The 16,881-nt window shown below is 35.5% G+C and overlaps 7 protein-coding genes across 7 annotated transcripts; 5 read left to right on the plus strand and 2 right to left on the minus strand.

Moving 5' to 3' along the window:
• Nucleotides 1-120: 120 nt before the first annotated feature.
• C9374_010427 (uncharacterized protein) lies at nt 121-528 on the plus strand (the record flags this gene model as incomplete). The annotated part of the gene is made up of 1 exon (XM_044685970.1): nt 121-528. One exon carries the CDS (start codon nt 121-123, stop codon nt 526-528), a length of 408 nt encoding a protein of 135 aa, XP_044543857.1.
• Nucleotides 529-1,001: 473 nt separating this feature from the next.
• Nucleotides 1,002-2,876, minus strand: C9374_010428 (uncharacterized protein; the record flags this gene model as incomplete). The annotated part of the gene is made up of 1 exon (XM_044685971.1): nt 1,002-2,876. The coding sequence occupies one exon, from the start codon at nt 2,874-2,876 to the stop codon at nt 1,002-1,004; it is 1,875 nt and encodes a 624-aa protein (XP_044543858.1).
• Nucleotides 2,877-3,444: 568 nt separating this feature from the next.
• Nucleotides 3,445-5,726, plus strand: C9374_010429 (uncharacterized protein; the record flags this gene model as incomplete). Its single annotated transcript, XM_044685972.1, has 4 exons — nt 3,445-4,768; nt 5,007-5,205; nt 5,339-5,424; nt 5,518-5,726. 4 exons carry the CDS (start codon nt 3,445-3,447, stop codon nt 5,724-5,726), a joined length of 1,818 nt encoding a protein of 605 aa, XP_044543859.1.
• Nucleotides 5,727-6,105: 379 nt separating this feature from the next.
• On the plus strand, nt 6,106-8,381 carry C9374_010430 (uncharacterized protein; the record flags this gene model as incomplete). The annotated part of the gene is made up of 3 exons (XM_044685974.1): nt 6,106-6,515; nt 6,776-7,373; nt 7,626-8,381. 3 exons carry the CDS (start codon nt 6,106-6,108, stop codon nt 8,379-8,381), a joined length of 1,764 nt encoding a protein of 587 aa, XP_044543860.1.
• Nucleotides 8,382-9,401: 1,020 nt separating this feature from the next.
• C9374_010431 (uncharacterized protein) lies at nt 9,402-10,034 on the minus strand (the record flags this gene model as incomplete). The annotated part of the gene is made up of 1 exon (XM_044685975.1): nt 9,402-10,034. The coding sequence occupies one exon, from the start codon at nt 10,032-10,034 to the stop codon at nt 9,402-9,404; it is 633 nt and encodes a 210-aa protein (XP_044543861.1).
• Nucleotides 10,035-10,239: 205 nt separating this feature from the next.
• C9374_010432 (uncharacterized protein) lies at nt 10,240-15,326 on the plus strand (the record flags this gene model as incomplete). Its single annotated transcript, XM_044685976.1, has 2 exons — nt 10,240-10,414; nt 10,519-15,326. The coding sequence occupies 2 exons, from the start codon at nt 10,240-10,242 to the stop codon at nt 15,324-15,326; spliced, it is 4,983 nt and encodes a 1,660-aa protein (XP_044543862.1).
• A 338-nt stretch (nt 15,327-15,664) lies between these two features.
• On the plus strand, nt 15,665-16,780 carry C9374_010433 (uncharacterized protein; the record flags this gene model as incomplete). Its single annotated transcript, XM_044685977.1, has 1 exon — nt 15,665-16,780. The coding sequence occupies one exon, from the start codon at nt 15,665-15,667 to the stop codon at nt 16,778-16,780; it is 1,116 nt and encodes a 371-aa protein (XP_044543863.1).
• Between the last annotated feature and the right edge of the window lie 101 nt (nt 16,781-16,881).

The following is a 16,881-nucleotide window of genomic DNA, read 5'->3' on the forward strand; positions in this document are numbered from 1 at the left end:
TCCCAAAATTTTCGAAGAAATTTTCACCCAAATACATGAATGGTAACTCTCTTTAAATGGTCAAGTTCTTATCACACCACACATCGACTGCATCACAATAAATTGACTCACACAGTTAGAATGCAACAACAACAACAACAAACATTCACAGAACAACATCCCTCGACCACACAACAACAAGAACCACCCAATCCACCTCCCCGTTACATCCATGACTATTCCACAGATTTGAAAGCCATTCAAGAACACGATAAACAGGATCAATTACCCTTTAGCAAAACAGATCCACAAATGTTTCCACACATTCCGTTTGTGAGTTCCTATGATTCAGGATTGGTTCAAAATGTCATGTTCACAGGTGGATGTGGTGATGTAGGAGATGCCATTTCCAAGACACAGCCCGAATACTCGAGTGAGGATTTGAGAACCGTCATTCATGAATTGGATGAAAGGCCAAGATATGGAAAAACACAAGAGGAAGTTAATGAAAGAGATGAGAAAGGAGAAAAGAAGTCAGTCAATCCTTAATTCAAACACATTCCTGCTACTTTGAAAGATTTAATGATGTATGACTGTATGAATAAATTAGACAGCGGAACTTTGCGTTCGTGATATTAAATTCATTTCATCTTTTTTAAGTAATTCCTTTTCGTTTCGATCTTCGTCTTTGATTGTTTCCTGCGGCGAAGGTTGATGATGCATAAACGAAACTGAAGTAAACATTTCGTCACCTGAAATATTAAAGGAGCAGCACATGAGCGCTGCAAGTAAACACATGGCTCTTAAAAACATTTTCATATAAATATTTTAATACTAATTCTCAATAGTGCAACGGAAGGGATGAGAAAGAAACATTTTTTATTCGAGCTTTACTCAAATGATACTTCTTAAAATGTTAATGCAAGCGAATTGTTCTTTCAGGTAATTTTACTTTTTGAATAGTGCACTCGTTCTTATGCCAGCACTTCCATGTGTTGTACAATGAAAGGACCCTTCTAAACTCAAGTACAAGTTTGAAAGGAAATGTCACATAGTTGATGGTTACAGTACGCCCTGTAAATATAATGACAATATTGTTCAATGAGGATCGTCATTGAGTCTTTTCCGCAACTCAACATGACCTTGGTAGTAAAACATGCACCACATTGACAATGAAGGTCGTGTTTGGGTTGAAAAACAAGTTCCCTGTTAAAATCATCCTTCAATTCTTCATAATTTACCTTTCTCTTTTTCAATACAGAATCTCTATATGGTTCTAAATTCATCATTGAATGATCGCTCATTGTCATTCTATTTCCACCTTCATATTTCCATGATTGAATCCATTGACCTTCTTCATTTAATATCTTGACATGTAATTCTTTGTGAACAAGACTCTCTTCAATTCTCTTCAATAATAGGACTGTTCTATGATGTGAAAGTGTTCCTAATCCACATACCACTTGATCATGCAACTTGTAGAGACTTGTTAATGGTACAATGGTCATAAATTTTGAACTTGAATTCTTGGTCATGTACAAGTATGAATGAGAGAGTGCAGCTGTGAAGTCTTCTCCACAACTCACATCCTCAATTTGTGAAAGTACTACTCGAGGTTCTGAAATGACTTGATTTGTTGAAATAGATCTATGTGTACAGGTAGGATGGGAGGATGCCATTGGCGACACAACAACAGAATGCATTCTTCTTTCAACATGATCATTGGAAAGGAAGCATTGACACTTGTCATTCCTTCCAAACATGTACAAGTCACCATTTTGACATAGCACAGCATTGTGAAAATGACCACAATCTATTTTCTTAATTTTTGAGGAGGGAATTGTGTTGTTGGTGTGCATTGTGTGTGAATTCATTGAGGGAAAAGTATCATGAGTGAGTGTCATGATTTCTATTGGTTGGGTAGTACTAGTCAATGTCGAATGAAGGAAACCACCACAACTCTTTTTGGAAAGTTGTGAAAATCGATTCGATCCACATCCATACAAGATACTTTGTGTTGAACTCTCAGCCACCCATAACGAATGTTCTTTTCCTGTCGCAATAAGAGTCACTTGAAAGGTAACACCATTATTAGTGGTATCTCTATGGCCAATAAAAGTAGTAGTAGTATTAGTAGTATATATATTGTTACATCTCTTATCCAACATGATAGGATAAGGAACATGAGAGGACATGAACGTTCCATTACCTAATTGACCATGTTGATTATTACAACCACATGAATACAACTTTCCATCCAAAGTGAGGAATAGAGTATGATCATATTTGGAGGATATCCTTTGAATCAGTGGTTGAGTGGAGTGGTGGTGCTGGTGTTGGTGTTGGTGCTGATTCTGGTGGTTACAACAATTATTTTGTGCATTGGGTCCATGACCTTGATAATAGTTTGGCAATTGAACTCGTCTCAAATGATTGACATTGGATAAAGTGAATGGACGAATACTTAATTGATATTTGGAATTATCACCAATTCCATAGGCTTGACCATTTTCATAGATATAAAACGAATGATATTCTCCATGAGAGATTGCCTTAATTCTTTGAGAGGATTTACAAATTTGAGATTCAATGTTGGATACATGGGAGAGTTGAGTACATGATGATGATGATGGAAATAAATGAATATTAGTTGCTTCTCCCATGTATGGAGGATTGGATCTTCCGAAACATGTTTGATTCCTTATGGAACAATGATCTTTATATTCCAATACTATCGTTGAATAAATTTCAAAATGCGAGGGTTTACTACCACTGCTGCTGGTAACAGATTGAAGCTTGTCATGACGGGATGAGGGTGATAATGAGGGTGATAATGAGGGTGATGATGATGAAACATGATTATTCGCATCAATTTTTTCTTGTTTGAAATTTTGCATGTGCGGTGGAAGAACAAGGGATGATGAAGCCTTTGTACTAACGAGTTTCAAAAAAGGCTGATCGAGATGTGTGGGTTTTTGGCAAATGTCACGAAATCTCGGAGAAGAAAAAACAATGTTGATGGTGCCGAATTCAATTCAGAGGTTTTTCGAAAACACGACACTTTTTTCAGAGCTGAATCAGCTCCTCCTCTCGCGTCTTTCGAGGTTTGCCTCTTACCGGCTAAAGTGGCTGACAGGAAATATTCGGTGTTTTTTGAACAATTTCCCTGAATGTACAATTATGCAATTGTAGTTCCTCTGGCTATGAGGATGGAAATTTCAGAACATTGTTCAATGGTGGATGAATTGGACAAGGAGAGAGGCCGTGCATCATTCAAAACACCACACACTTCATCACAACAAACCTTAAAAAGTAGTCCTGTATTGGTCCATACTGTCAGCCTTATACCCGTCGGGTGAGGACCAGTATCGTTTTTAGTTTTTTCACCATGTGCCATTCGTCCAATAGTCCTTGTGGTTAGCTGCTGTTGATTCCAATACTGTTCGACCACGAAAACGCGAAAAAATGTTGAGTGCCACTCCTTTTGCGTCCCGAGAAAACAGTACCAACAATTTGACACCACCCTCTTCAGTATCCTCTACCTCGGGTCAACAACCTTCTCTTCAGCACCAACAACAACATCAACCACCCTCTCATCATCATCACTCCCAACATGCTGATATCAGACGTGTGCTCAGTCAAGGAAATGTCGACGACGTGATACAAGATGAATTTGCAGCAGATACTCTTGTTGAGTTTGATGAATATCCTTTGAATCATCATCATCGATATCATCATCCACGTCAACCACAGGATCATGATCCATCTCATATCAGGTCTAGACCTAATAACAACAACAATGAACCACTCTCTACCTTACCTTCATCATCCTCTTTCAATTCTTTATCAAGTGCTTTGGATGGTCATCATCAACATGTTCATTACTCTTTGGATGAAAACAATGTGTTGCAAAGTACGAATAGGAATCATCAGCATCATCATTGGAGAGGACAACAACAACATCTCACGAATCGAAAAGCACAACCACCAACTATGACGACAACGACCTTTCCTTCATCATTGAGCTCAATCTCAGATCATAATGCTGCAACAAGAACAACATTGGTAGAATCCAATCCTCATGAAGATCATCATCATTATGAAGACGATCATCATCATCATGACGACACTCACAATATGGTCTTGCTCATTCCCAAAGAATCAACATGTTCCGAACAACAACAACAAGATACATCACCACATGATCATGACATTCATCAACAAGAACACAACCAAGAACACCATTCCAATATTCTCATTGATAAATATCTCAGTTTTGAACAACATTTACTTCGTCGAAGTGATAAAAAAAGAGACAATCAATATCGAACTCAATTAGAATTAATTACTGCCATTGATGAACATTGTGATAGTGTTCTTCATACCTATTCATGGTTTCGATTATTTATATTATCCTTAATGGGTGGAGTCTATGTAGCCATTGGAACACTCACAAGTGGTCTCATTTCAAGTGATCTCTCAAGTAAGGCTTTACAAAAATTATTAATAGGAATAGCCTTTGTTGGTGCATTTACAATGATTATATTCAGTCGTTCCATTCTCTTTACTGAAGTGAATATTTCAGTGAGTGTTCATTTATTTAAAAGTGATCTCATTGGAATTATTCGAAGATCCATTTATTGGTTGTATAAGGCTATCTTTACATGTTGTAAAAATCACATGCATGTCAAAATTAGAAGAATCTCACATAAGAGTATCAAATTAATGACAGTACTCTATTCACTTCGATTATGGGGTATTGCTATTATTGGAAATGTATTAGGAACAGGTAAGTGTATGAGGTTCTATTGTGTTTTTATGAGCAGTAGAATAATATTAATATTTTTGAAATGAATTCAATATATATTGAACCTTGAAATTATTTTTTATTGACCATTTTGGGAATTCCATGTTGTATCGAAATTATTTTTTATTATTTTTTATTGACCATTTTGGGAACTATGATTCCATGTTGTAAAACAAATGATGAAAATTCCAAATGATCATTCCTGCTCTCTCAATACTAGTATTGATGAGTGCCATTTTGAATGGTAGTTTTGTTTGGTATGACAATATTTCCATGATTCAATTTCTTGCAAGTACAACCTATAAGAAAGTTCATACCTTTTCTGTGAGAGGTGTGAATGGATGGTTTTCATGTCTGTTATCTGGAATGATTGCTAATTTCATGATTGGAGTAGCAACTTTATTATGTAGTTCATCAACGTAAGTTGAATCAATATTGTACATTTTTCATTGTATTCATGAATTGGGAATGTTGAATGATTGAATCAAATGTATGAATAACAATAATAATACTCCAAATATTTTCAATATAAATAATAATATTCAACAATAGAACAATTGTGGGCAAGATTATTGCACTTTCATTTCCTATCATTGCATTTGCTGCTTTAGGAGTTCAACATGCACCTGCAAATCTCGGTATGTAGAAGACCATTGTTTAAATGTATATCCTCATATTCAATCATACCATCAACATATGAATTTGAAATACCAAATGATCATTCAAAAAAGGTTATTTTTCACACATTTTCATTTGGAAAGAATTATTTGGTATGGAAACCATTTCCAACATGACCACCATTACACCTGAAATTTATTACATTTCTGAAGAGATTCAATGGTGGGATTCATTGATATGGAATGTCATTCCTGCTGGAATTGGAAATGCTATTGGTGGAGTATTCTTGGCATTTATTTTTGTTTATACTTTTATCAAGTAAATGAGTGAATGTGTGTGTATGTGTGTAGATAGATCATGATCGTGTAAAGTGAGTGTGTATATGTGTATAGATAGATCATGATCGTAACGTGAGAGATCAGTAAGGTGCTACTACTACTTACTGAAACCATCCTTTTATAACGCTTGTGACTCTTTAAAGTCAATACCTGAATCCACTTGAAAATCTCTCCTTTTCAAGGTATTTTGATACAATGGATCCTTTTCAGGAAATTTTTCATTGACACCAATCATTATCAAACAACATACAAAAAAAAATATCAAAAAACTCTCGACGGCATCCTAGCACACCCTATTATTACCACCAATCCATCCAATCCATCCATTTCGATCGATTGATTGCACTATCAACAAGACTCAACATGTCCACTCCCTCTCAATCCGATACCACCTTTCTTTCTGTTCATAATGAAAGTGAAATGAGAAGACCTTCTCAACATTGGCTCTCTCAAACTGTGGATGTTGAATTTCCCGATAAGAGTATTCATGTCTTTCCATGTCCAGTCAAATGTTTTGATATTGCAGTATTATTAAAGAAACATATGCATATCAAAACTGATATTTATGCATTGGAAGTCAATAATTTGATTACTTCATTGAATGAAGTGATTTCTTTTACTCAAGTCAAAGTTAAACCTATTTTGAGAGATAGTGTGGATGGTCATGCCATTTTGAGACGTAGTTTAGTATTTCTTGTTGGATTGGCTACTCATTTGGAATTTCCTGAATTTTCAATGACTGTTGAACATTCTTTGAGAAATGGTTATATGTGGTAAGTAGTACTGGAGTGGTTGTGTGGTGTTAAGTAGATTTCCATCATTGACTTGTTATGATATTCATTTGGGTATGGTACTACTCTACCCATTCATCATTTACATGAAAATTCCTTCATCATTGACTATATCATTCATTATGACTATCCACTCATTAAATCCCCTCATCATTGACTATATCATTCATTAAATCCCATTGACTATATCATTCGTAATGACACCTATCCATTCATCATTCGTAATGACACTTCCCTCACAGCTGTGTGGAAGATACCAATGTCACTACTGAACAATTAGCTAAAATTGAACACAAAATGAAAGATCTTGTGAATCGAGATCTTCCCATTCTCACTCGTTATGTTTCCTATGAAACTGCAATGGAATTCTTTGAAAAGGTTGTAAAAAGACCTTACACGGCATCTCTCATCTCTGCCAACAATGATCCTGCTGTTCCCATTGATTATTGTGATGGTATTGCTGAACAATATTTTGATTTACATCACAGAACATTGGTGGCAAGAACAAGTTTTCTTCATGATTGTTTTACATTGGAGAAATTCAATCATGGATTTAAATTACAATTTCCTGCTGAACCTTATGATTTGGGATTAGAATTTAATGATGAAACATTGGCGAACTTGTATTCAGAATATAATAATTGGGGTAAAATTACCAATACGAGATGTGTGGGTGATTTGAATCAACACGTGAATAATAATACCATTAAATGGTTTATGGCATTGAATCATGCATTGCATGATCAAAAGATTGTCAAGATTGCATTGGATATTTATTCGAGACGTGATAAAGTCAAATTGATTTTGGCGGCAGGACCATCCAGTTCAGGTAAAACTACGGTACGTAGGTGATGATTGGGCGGGAGGTGTTTTTGTTGTAACTTGAATTATAATTTTTTTTGGAATGACCCAAATTGGATCGTCCAATATGAATATAACCCTTGGATGATCCATCTCATACATTGGTGAAATTACCTACTATATATTTTTACATTGGTGAAATTACCTACTATATATGTTTACCATGTACAATGATCATGGATGATTCAACATGTTATTTTGAACAACCAATCATTTTTGAACATGACCTAGTTCGCTAAAAAACTCTCCATTCAATTGGAAATTTTAGGTATCAAACCAGTGACCATTTCTGTGGATGATTATTACAAGCCTAATAAGGAGTGTCCATTGGATGAAAATGGAAATTATGATTTTGAAACCATTGATGCCTTGAGAATTGACTTGTTGAATGAACATTTAGAATCATTGATTAAGGGTGAAGAGGTCATGTCTCCAATCTTTGATTTCAAGAAGGGAGTACCCAAAGACATTGGTCGTAAAATCAAATGTCAACCTGGACAAGTCCTATTAATGGAAGGTATTCATTGTTTGAATGATAAATTAACTCCAAAGATTCCAAATGAAAACAAATTCAAGATATTCCTTGCACCACTCACTCAATTGAATTTGGATGAAGTGAATTTCATTAGTAACAATACGACACGACTATTGAGAAGAATGGTTCGAGATTTTAATTTCAGAGGACATTCAGTCACTTCCACGTTGGACATGTGGCCTGCAGTGCGTAAAGCAGAACATCGAAATGTGTTTCCTTTCATGAAGAATGCAGATGTAGTGTTTAATACTTCTCTCGATTATGAATATTCTGTATTGAAAGTTTATGCTAAACCATTGTTGAGTGCAGTCAGTCCAAAGAGTCCACATTACAACTCGGCACGAGAATTGTTAGCCTTTTTACGTTATTTCCATGCCATTCCAGCTGCTTCCATTCCAAGTGATTCATTGTTGCGTGAATTTATTGGAGATTCATTCTTTGATTATGAGTAGATATTATGGTTCAGTTTGGGTGTTACTTGGTGGTGTTGCTTGGTGGTGTGGTTCATAATGTTATTCGTGCAGTTGTTGCGCATTTGGAATTTATAATAAACTTGCAAAATGCATGTTTCAACTTGTAATCATGAAGGTTGACACTCCATCTCCCAAGAAGCTCAGACAAGAGCCAATTCAAGAAATGATGAAAACGATGACAAAGTCGTCTTTGCATCGAGAGGAGCGTTGAGAGGAAGGATTTTGAACACTCCTCCAGTATAAGCATTCACGAACGTAAGCATTGCTCTCATAATATAATTATTTTACGTTATTCTGTTATTTGAACAACAGAAGTGTTTTGTAACGATTGTATATTACTCTTGAAATATTATCTATTCAATGATTGTTTGAAGTCACATAAAACAGGTATTATCTACCACGAGACTCAAAGCAACATTATATTGTTGTCATGACCGAAAAGATTGTGGATTAAGAATACATACCAAGTATATAATCTGTTAATGGGTATACAGTATTATTCTACATGATCTACGAATAATGATAGCTAACATATTAGGGGCTGATGAATCGGTACATTGTTAATAAATTAGTTGTGTTCAATATAATCACAATGATAAGTATTCATCGTTCAACTAGCATTTCAAATAACATACTCAGTTAACAGTGTAACAGCTAATCTACGATATTTATCGTGGATCTTCTGATCTACATATTAACCAACATTCAACCACATTTGTTTGTCTTGGTAGAAAGGTTGTACTGTAAGTATATCGGATCATTTCGTACCTATACGTTACTACAACCTTCTTCGGAAGTGTTTAGTGAAGATAGTGATATAAAGTTAAGTAAATACTGAATTCTTCCTTGATGAGTGTTTTCAGATTTGTTGACGTTTGTAGACTTAGGCCACCTCTTTTCCAAGAACCTTCTTTCATTTTTCTCTAAAGATTGTTTTGTTGAAGATCATAGTTCTTTCTGCTTTCTCTTTATTATTCTTTTGTCTAGTTGACGTAGGTTTTACAACCAACGATAATTGTTCTTGTTCCAAGGCATCATTTTCAGAACTTTTGCTAAACCACAACTATCTGTTAGGGCTGAAAAGACAGCACCAGCAGCTAAGGAGCTACTTCCTAATAGAAACAATTTGTTCCTACTCAGGGAATACCCTAACAAACCAGAAAGAGTTAGAAAACCCGAGGTAAATCGAGCTTGTCTTTCAAGAGGCCACGATGGATGAGAGTCTCTGTTTTCCAGCACGAATGGAATCAAAGTATCCTGATCCTTCTTCATCGTCATATTCGTATTCGAATCAGAACTTGAAAGTCGTTTGTTAATTTCATTGAAACCTCCTTCAATGCATGTACATTGAAATCCATGTTTTGAGAGAATGGAACATGCATGTGTAGATGCTGAATCCTCACAACCTTGTTGACACACCACATACACTGGTTTATGATGATCTAACAGTCTTAAATTTGTATCCAAAGTGGAATATGGTAAATTAATGCAATGTTTCAACACGATGGGTGCTTGTTCAAAATCGTGTTGAGATCGAACATCAATCACTTGAAGCGAAAACTCGTTCACTCGTTGTTCTTGAATGTAATCCTCAAAGGAAAGATTGTTCTTTGTTTGGTTCTTTGTGGTCATGCAAGTGAGGATACTAGTAATTGGTTTTTTTGATGTTTGTGTGCTTCGAGTCTGTCTGTTTGTCTGAATCATATAACCAACCAACCAACCTACATGGATGACAGTCAAAGAGTAAAACTGATCAGTAACACGAAATCAAATTTGATCAGCGTGTGAGTTAGAGCTGAGCCAGTTCCGACCTAGAATTACCAAAAAATAAGTTGGAATGAAGACATGTAATTTTGATAGATTTGATATTCTTCCAAGGAACGAAGAGCGATTTATGAAATTAAATTGGACATTTATTACATCCAAAATTGCTCTCAACGGTGAAATAAATATTGGAATGCAAGTTCAGACACATGTATTGACGAGTTGTGTATGGTTTGATGACAACTTGGGTGACTTGGAATGACTACCGTCCACCTCGAATCGAGAGAGCATGGAGAATTGTAGAGCGAATTTAAAAAAGCGCCATCAAAAAATGCCAATGTACGATTTTAAGGCTACAACAACAACAACAAGTGGCACAGCAGCGAAGATGAGGCTTTGAGGTTAAAGGCAAACATTCATCATGACGAGTCCGAAGATGAAGAGCCTCTTCCTCCTGAGCCAAGACCAATATCCACGTTAGCAATTTCTAATTTTCAATCGGACGATATTGAATCTCTTCTCAATGAAGATTTACTAAAAGAAATTGAGAAACAATATCTTAAATCGAACAACAAATTAAAGAACAAATCTCCAATTACATCAACCAGGAATTTAAGAATGGATCATACTATTGCAGATTCATCAAACAACGTTAAATCTGGCTCGATCAGAGACACAAGCGAAGCCTTTCATCATTCATCCCTTTCATCTCATCCAATTCAAATGGACATGATTCATATCATTAAGGGAGTTGTGAGTGCAACTGGATCCAATTGTTACAAAATCATCACTGAACAATATATTAAGGATGTGGTGAAAATCACCAAAACAAGTTTAATGTGGATTTCAAACATTTCTAAAACAGACCACTCATCATGCATTTTGGAACTTAAAAGCATTTCCTCATTGAAAAAGAATATATCACCATGCGAAAAAGTGGTTCGAATTTCAGTCTACTCCTCTCAGAAAGGAAGACCAAGAAAGTGTGTTGTTTCCACTTCACATCATCCAAATTTTGGTTTTAAAGTGTTAACTGAAGATTGGATCTTTGATCATCATTTGGAATTATCAAAGAAAGGTGAATCCTCAATGCTCCTACCAGACACCATTTCATTTCCAGAGCATTTAGTGTTGAGATATTTGAGTTTAACTTTTATTGGATCTCAAACATTTTCAAGTACTCACAGAATTAAACATTTATCAGTAACATTGGAAGATAACATTCAAGACGAAGAATACTTGGATTTGGTACGACAAGAATTGGTTCAAGGAGGAGTATCTTCAGAACCAATTCGTCTCGAGAAAGACTCCACTTCTGTTAAAAATGCAAAGAAACAACTCTCCAATCCACAACAAGAATGCTCGCATACAGATCCGACTGAACGCATAACACCACCATCACAGGAAGAAGATGAACCATTGATCGTGAGCAACAAGGATATTGATTTGAACAATAATGAAACTACGACATCCAATGCCATGCTCATGAAAATTCTCAACACTAGCACACAAAGTGATCAATTTACAGATGATTCATTATTAGAAGATTTAGATGATTTGAGAGATGAATTGAAAGGATCTACTCTTAGTATGGATAGCAGTGATGGTGCTAATAACATGATTGAAACATTGAATCATGGTAGCAGTGTATCTTGTCCTATTTTTGATGAATTCGTCAAAGATCAAAGAGTACCACCAATCATCACCATGGATGAAGAATTAATTCAAAAGGAAATTGAAGAAATTGAAGCAAAATTAATTGAAAAGAAACAGAAATTGGATTCTTTGAATAATTCACCAGTTAAAAATTTGATATCCCAAAGGTCTTTGTTGATTCAACCAAAGACGAGTAGTGGTGGTGGTGATGGTATGAATCGTGTAGATGTGAATATCAAGGGTCATAGCAATAGTAGTAGTAGTCGTAACAGTAGTAGTACTATTGGTGGTGATCATGACAGTCATAACCTTTTACTTGCTACCACCCATGACGATGATGAAAGTAAGACTCATCATGAAAGGCATGACATGAATCACCCAACGACCACCATAACACACCAAAAGAGTATTCATAATTCTACAAGTAATATTCACTCGAATGACTCTCGTGTCAATGGTAAGAAGAATAGGACTCGTAGTAATGATGATCACACACTGAGTGAGAATACCATTGCTCATGAAACTTTGAACACCACGTCGACGACATTACAAAACAAGTCAAAGAATATTCACAAATCCAAGGAAAAGACATTATCACTGAACAAGCATGTGGACACCAATCCAATAGTATCGAATAAGGATTCTACTAACTCCACACACCCCATCGTTTTAAATATACTTCCAAAAGATCGAACCATGAATCATACAAGAAATTTCAATTCGAACAACAAGACAAAAACTCATCGAATAATGAATAATGATGATGGTGGTGGTGGTGGTGAACAGAACATGACACCACCACAACAACAAGTACAACATAATCTATCGATTATTCCTAACAATGACGATGGAATGAATCAATCAAATCATTCGAAACCATCTGTGAGTCAAAACAAAACAAGAAATACTCATATGGTTGGATCTACACCAACCACGATTGATATTTCTTGTTCACACAAGATGAACCACATGAATATATCTCAAAACCATCCTCCTGACATGGTTCGAAACACTTCGAATCATCATTTACTAGTCATTGAGTTTTCTCCCAATTCTCAACATGATCTTCAATCATACGATAGATATGGAAGTAAGCTTGAACAACCAACGAGTATGAGAAAACCAAATTCATCTCTTATTCATTTCCTCTATGATATTAAGAAGAAACAACAAGAAAAAAAGAATATTTTTAACACCAACAGTCATGAAACAAGCGTGTTTCACTCGAAAGAACAAGGAAAGAATGAAAAGAATCAAGAAATGAAAGATCATGATAAGAAATTACCAATAGTGAACACAGATCTTCAACAGATTCCATCACTTGAACTGACTGATTTCATGAAACACTGCACACCTTCAAATCAACCTTCTTCCTCACATTTCTCTACATTTGAAGACCATGTCATGCATTCAAAAAGTGAATCTACTCTACTTCATCATAACAGTCATGTTCATGATGAATCGAGTAGTAGTAATAGTAGTAATAGTGAAGAGACTCAAAGTGATGTTTCGAGTGATATTACTCTCACTGTCGTTGCTGAAGATGATGATGATGATACAATGAATGACTTTGGGTCCTCTCACATGACCACCATAATGATGGCGCATGAAAAGAATTATAAGAATATACCCATGTTATTCAATGTACCACCATTTACCATGTCCTATAATACAAGTCCTCGTGTGATCATGAATGAAGAGGATCCTCTTGTAGTGAAACTCTCAGATTCGAGAACGTTCAATGAATATTCCATCATGCATGATCAATGGTGTTACAATCGTGAAGAAGAAGAGCATCACTATCCTCATCATACACTGGAGAATGATGATTTACATGATGATGATGACTTGTTGAATGATGATGAACAAAACCATTCACTTCTTGATGACTTGAAGAATACAAGGATTGGGCACACACCCATCAGAGCTCCACCAAGTCCACCCTTCAGAGTAATTAATGATGATACACCACCACCATCGAATACATTATTACTACCATCGAATACATCCTCACTCATATCCTCTTTGAATTTTGATGATTTAGATTTCAGTTCTATGGAAACCTTAAATGATCATCAGCATGTTGGACTACATACATTGGATGGAGTGAATCAAGATCAAAATGATGACTCTTCTTCTGTGTTTCAAAATGATGAACAAGAAGAAATGAATCCAGTGCATGATGCACTATCATTACTGAATACGATCACTGATCCTACTACTGCTACTAGTACTAGTACTTTGGATATTTTAAAACAATTGGAAGAGGAAATGACAAAATCATTATATCATGATGTTGTTGGTGTTGAACATTCATCAGAGATTGTAAAAGAACCAATACTAGAAGAATATGAAGAAATTCAACACGAATTATCACAACATGAAGAAGAAATTCAACACGAGTTGTCTCATGAAGAAAATCATGATGATATCATGTCTTCCAACAACAACAACAACATGACTACACATAAGGATGATAGAATGAATTCTCCTTTTCATCACTCAACAGAAATTATTGGAGAAACCATACAGTTGGATGATGAAAGGACCAAGAACCATGATACTACTCAATCAAACAATGATCACCAACATTTCAATCAACAGCTAACGTTAATGACTCATTCTGAGAATCCAATGATTGTACATGAGGAAGAACATGATATCATTCAGAGTTTTTTAGATGAAACAAATACTACGAGCTGTACATCCGAAGAATATGACCTCAATGATTCTCCCAACATTACACCAAGAAATACCAAGACGAACAATACCACTCCATACTACTATTTAAGAAATTCTCAATCAAGTCCTGTCTTTCACACTCCTTCCTTGCTGAATGTAACAACAACACCTTCCACCATGACACCTTCTCGTTTATTACTCAAAGGTGAACCAACACGATTATTTTCTTTAAAGAAGGGAATTGAATGTTTTCAACATGTTTATGACATGAAAAAGAAGAATTTTAAAAAATCTAAAAGATTAATCAAATTAGATAGAGATTCAAAGATTTTAACCATTTCTAGAAAGGCTCAATTATTCAAAAAGAGTGTTAAAATTAATATTTACAAGGATTTGAAATGGATTGTATATGGACCCTATTCAAAGACATTTAAAGATGAATTATATCAATACCAACAACAACAACAACAATTACAACAACAATTTACAAAATTCAATCCTCACACAACAACGACTACCAATCATACTTTAAAGAGAAATTCATTACAACAAGACCATAATATTTCACTATTACAATTTGTACCATGGAGATGTTTTTCAATGGTTACCGTTCATGGAGTGTATTGTTTTGAAATATCTAATCATGATAAGGAGTTGGATGATTTCATTTTAGGATTACAATTCTTAACAAAATCCGTGTTAGAACCTCAACGACCCATTTACACGAAACATTCATTAGTAGTGAAGAGATTGTTTTTGAAAAGAGAATATGGAGGTCAAGTCGAGCCGACCTTTCTGAGACTAGCAATCACTACTGAATAGGTCGACAGCAAGAAGTAGAATAAAAGGCTCTGAGAGTACGGCTGATACAGTACATGTAACTAGTGGTATTATGTGACTCACGCCTACGTACATTTCGTGGACTTTATCATGATATGTTCAATATGCTCCACAGAGTACGATGCAGAATTAGGACAAACTCGATTGAAATCTTGAAGAGTGTTGATGCAGATCATTAGAGTCAACAAAATCAAAAGTGATGGTTGTCTAGCTGAACTCAAAGACTGACCATAGATTAGAAATAGCAAAAGGCTAAGAAGCTTGGAACGAACTTCTCAATAGCAACTTCGTTCTGCATACATGAAGTAGTGTATCACAAAATGTGGACATCACCATCCAACCTTGATACAATACCACTGAATAACAAATTTTATCGAGGCACCACATTCAGGCGAATCATTTTAAAAAAATCCAATCGTACCTCTTCTCTCTCACACGCACCAATGGTCAAATTCGCAACTCTCCAAAATCAAACCCGTGATGGTAGACTTGTCATGGTCAATCGAGAAGGTACCCACTTTGAATATGTTCCGCAAGAGATTTGTACCACCTTGCAACAATTAATGGACTCGTGGGATGATTTGTATCCTCGCATTGAAAAATTATATTCTGAATTGGATTTCAAACAACAACATGAAATTACGAGCAAGACTCAATTTATGGCACCTCTTCCTCGTGCCTATGAATGGATTGATGGAAGTGCCTATATCAATCATATTGTATTGGTCCGAAAGGCTCGTAATGCTCCTCTTCCAGAAACTCTCCGCACAGATCCATTAGTCTATCAAGGTGGTAGTGGTACCTTCTTGGGTCCAAACTCTCCCATTGAACACTTTTCCGAAGATTATGGTATTGATTTTGAAGGTGAAGTAGCAGTCATTACTGGTGATGTTCCAATGGGTACTACCAAAGAAGAAGCACACAAATACATCAAATTAGTCATGATTTGTAATGATGTTTCATTGAGAAATCTCATTCCAAAAGAATTGGAGAAACAATTTGGATTTTTTGTGAGTAAGCCTTCCACTTCCTTCTCTCCTTTTGCAGTTACATTGGATGAATTACAACAATCAGATTTATGGAAAGATGGTCGTTGTCATGGTGATTTAATTTCTCATTTGAATGGAAAATTATTTGGAAATCCAAATGCAGGACCAGAAATGTTCTTTTCCTTTTATGATTTAATTCAACATGTGACTCAAACACGTGCTCTTACTGCTGGTACTATTATTGGATCAGGTACAGTGAGTAATGAAGATCAATCTCGTGGATCATCATGTATTGCAGAGAAGAGAATGATTGAAAAAATTGAAACTGGTGAATTTAAAACACCATTCATGAAATTTGGAGATGAAATTGAATTGGAAATGTTTGACAAACAAGGAATCTCTATTTTTGGTAAAATTAAACAACAAGTCGTCAAGAAGAATAAATAGAATGGTGATGTATTTGTGTACACACACACATGGAAGTTCAATCATTGATTCAGGTTGGACAAAACTTACTGAGAGGTGTGTTTAACATATTTTCGAAAGTC

The sequence above is a fragment of the Naegleria lovaniensis genome (assembly GCF_003324165.1).
Source record: "Naegleria lovaniensis strain ATCC 30569 chromosome Unknown tig043, whole genome shotgun sequence".
Taxonomy (NCBI): domain Eukaryota; phylum Heterolobosea; class Eutetramitea; order Acrasida; family Naegleriidae; genus Naegleria; species Naegleria lovaniensis.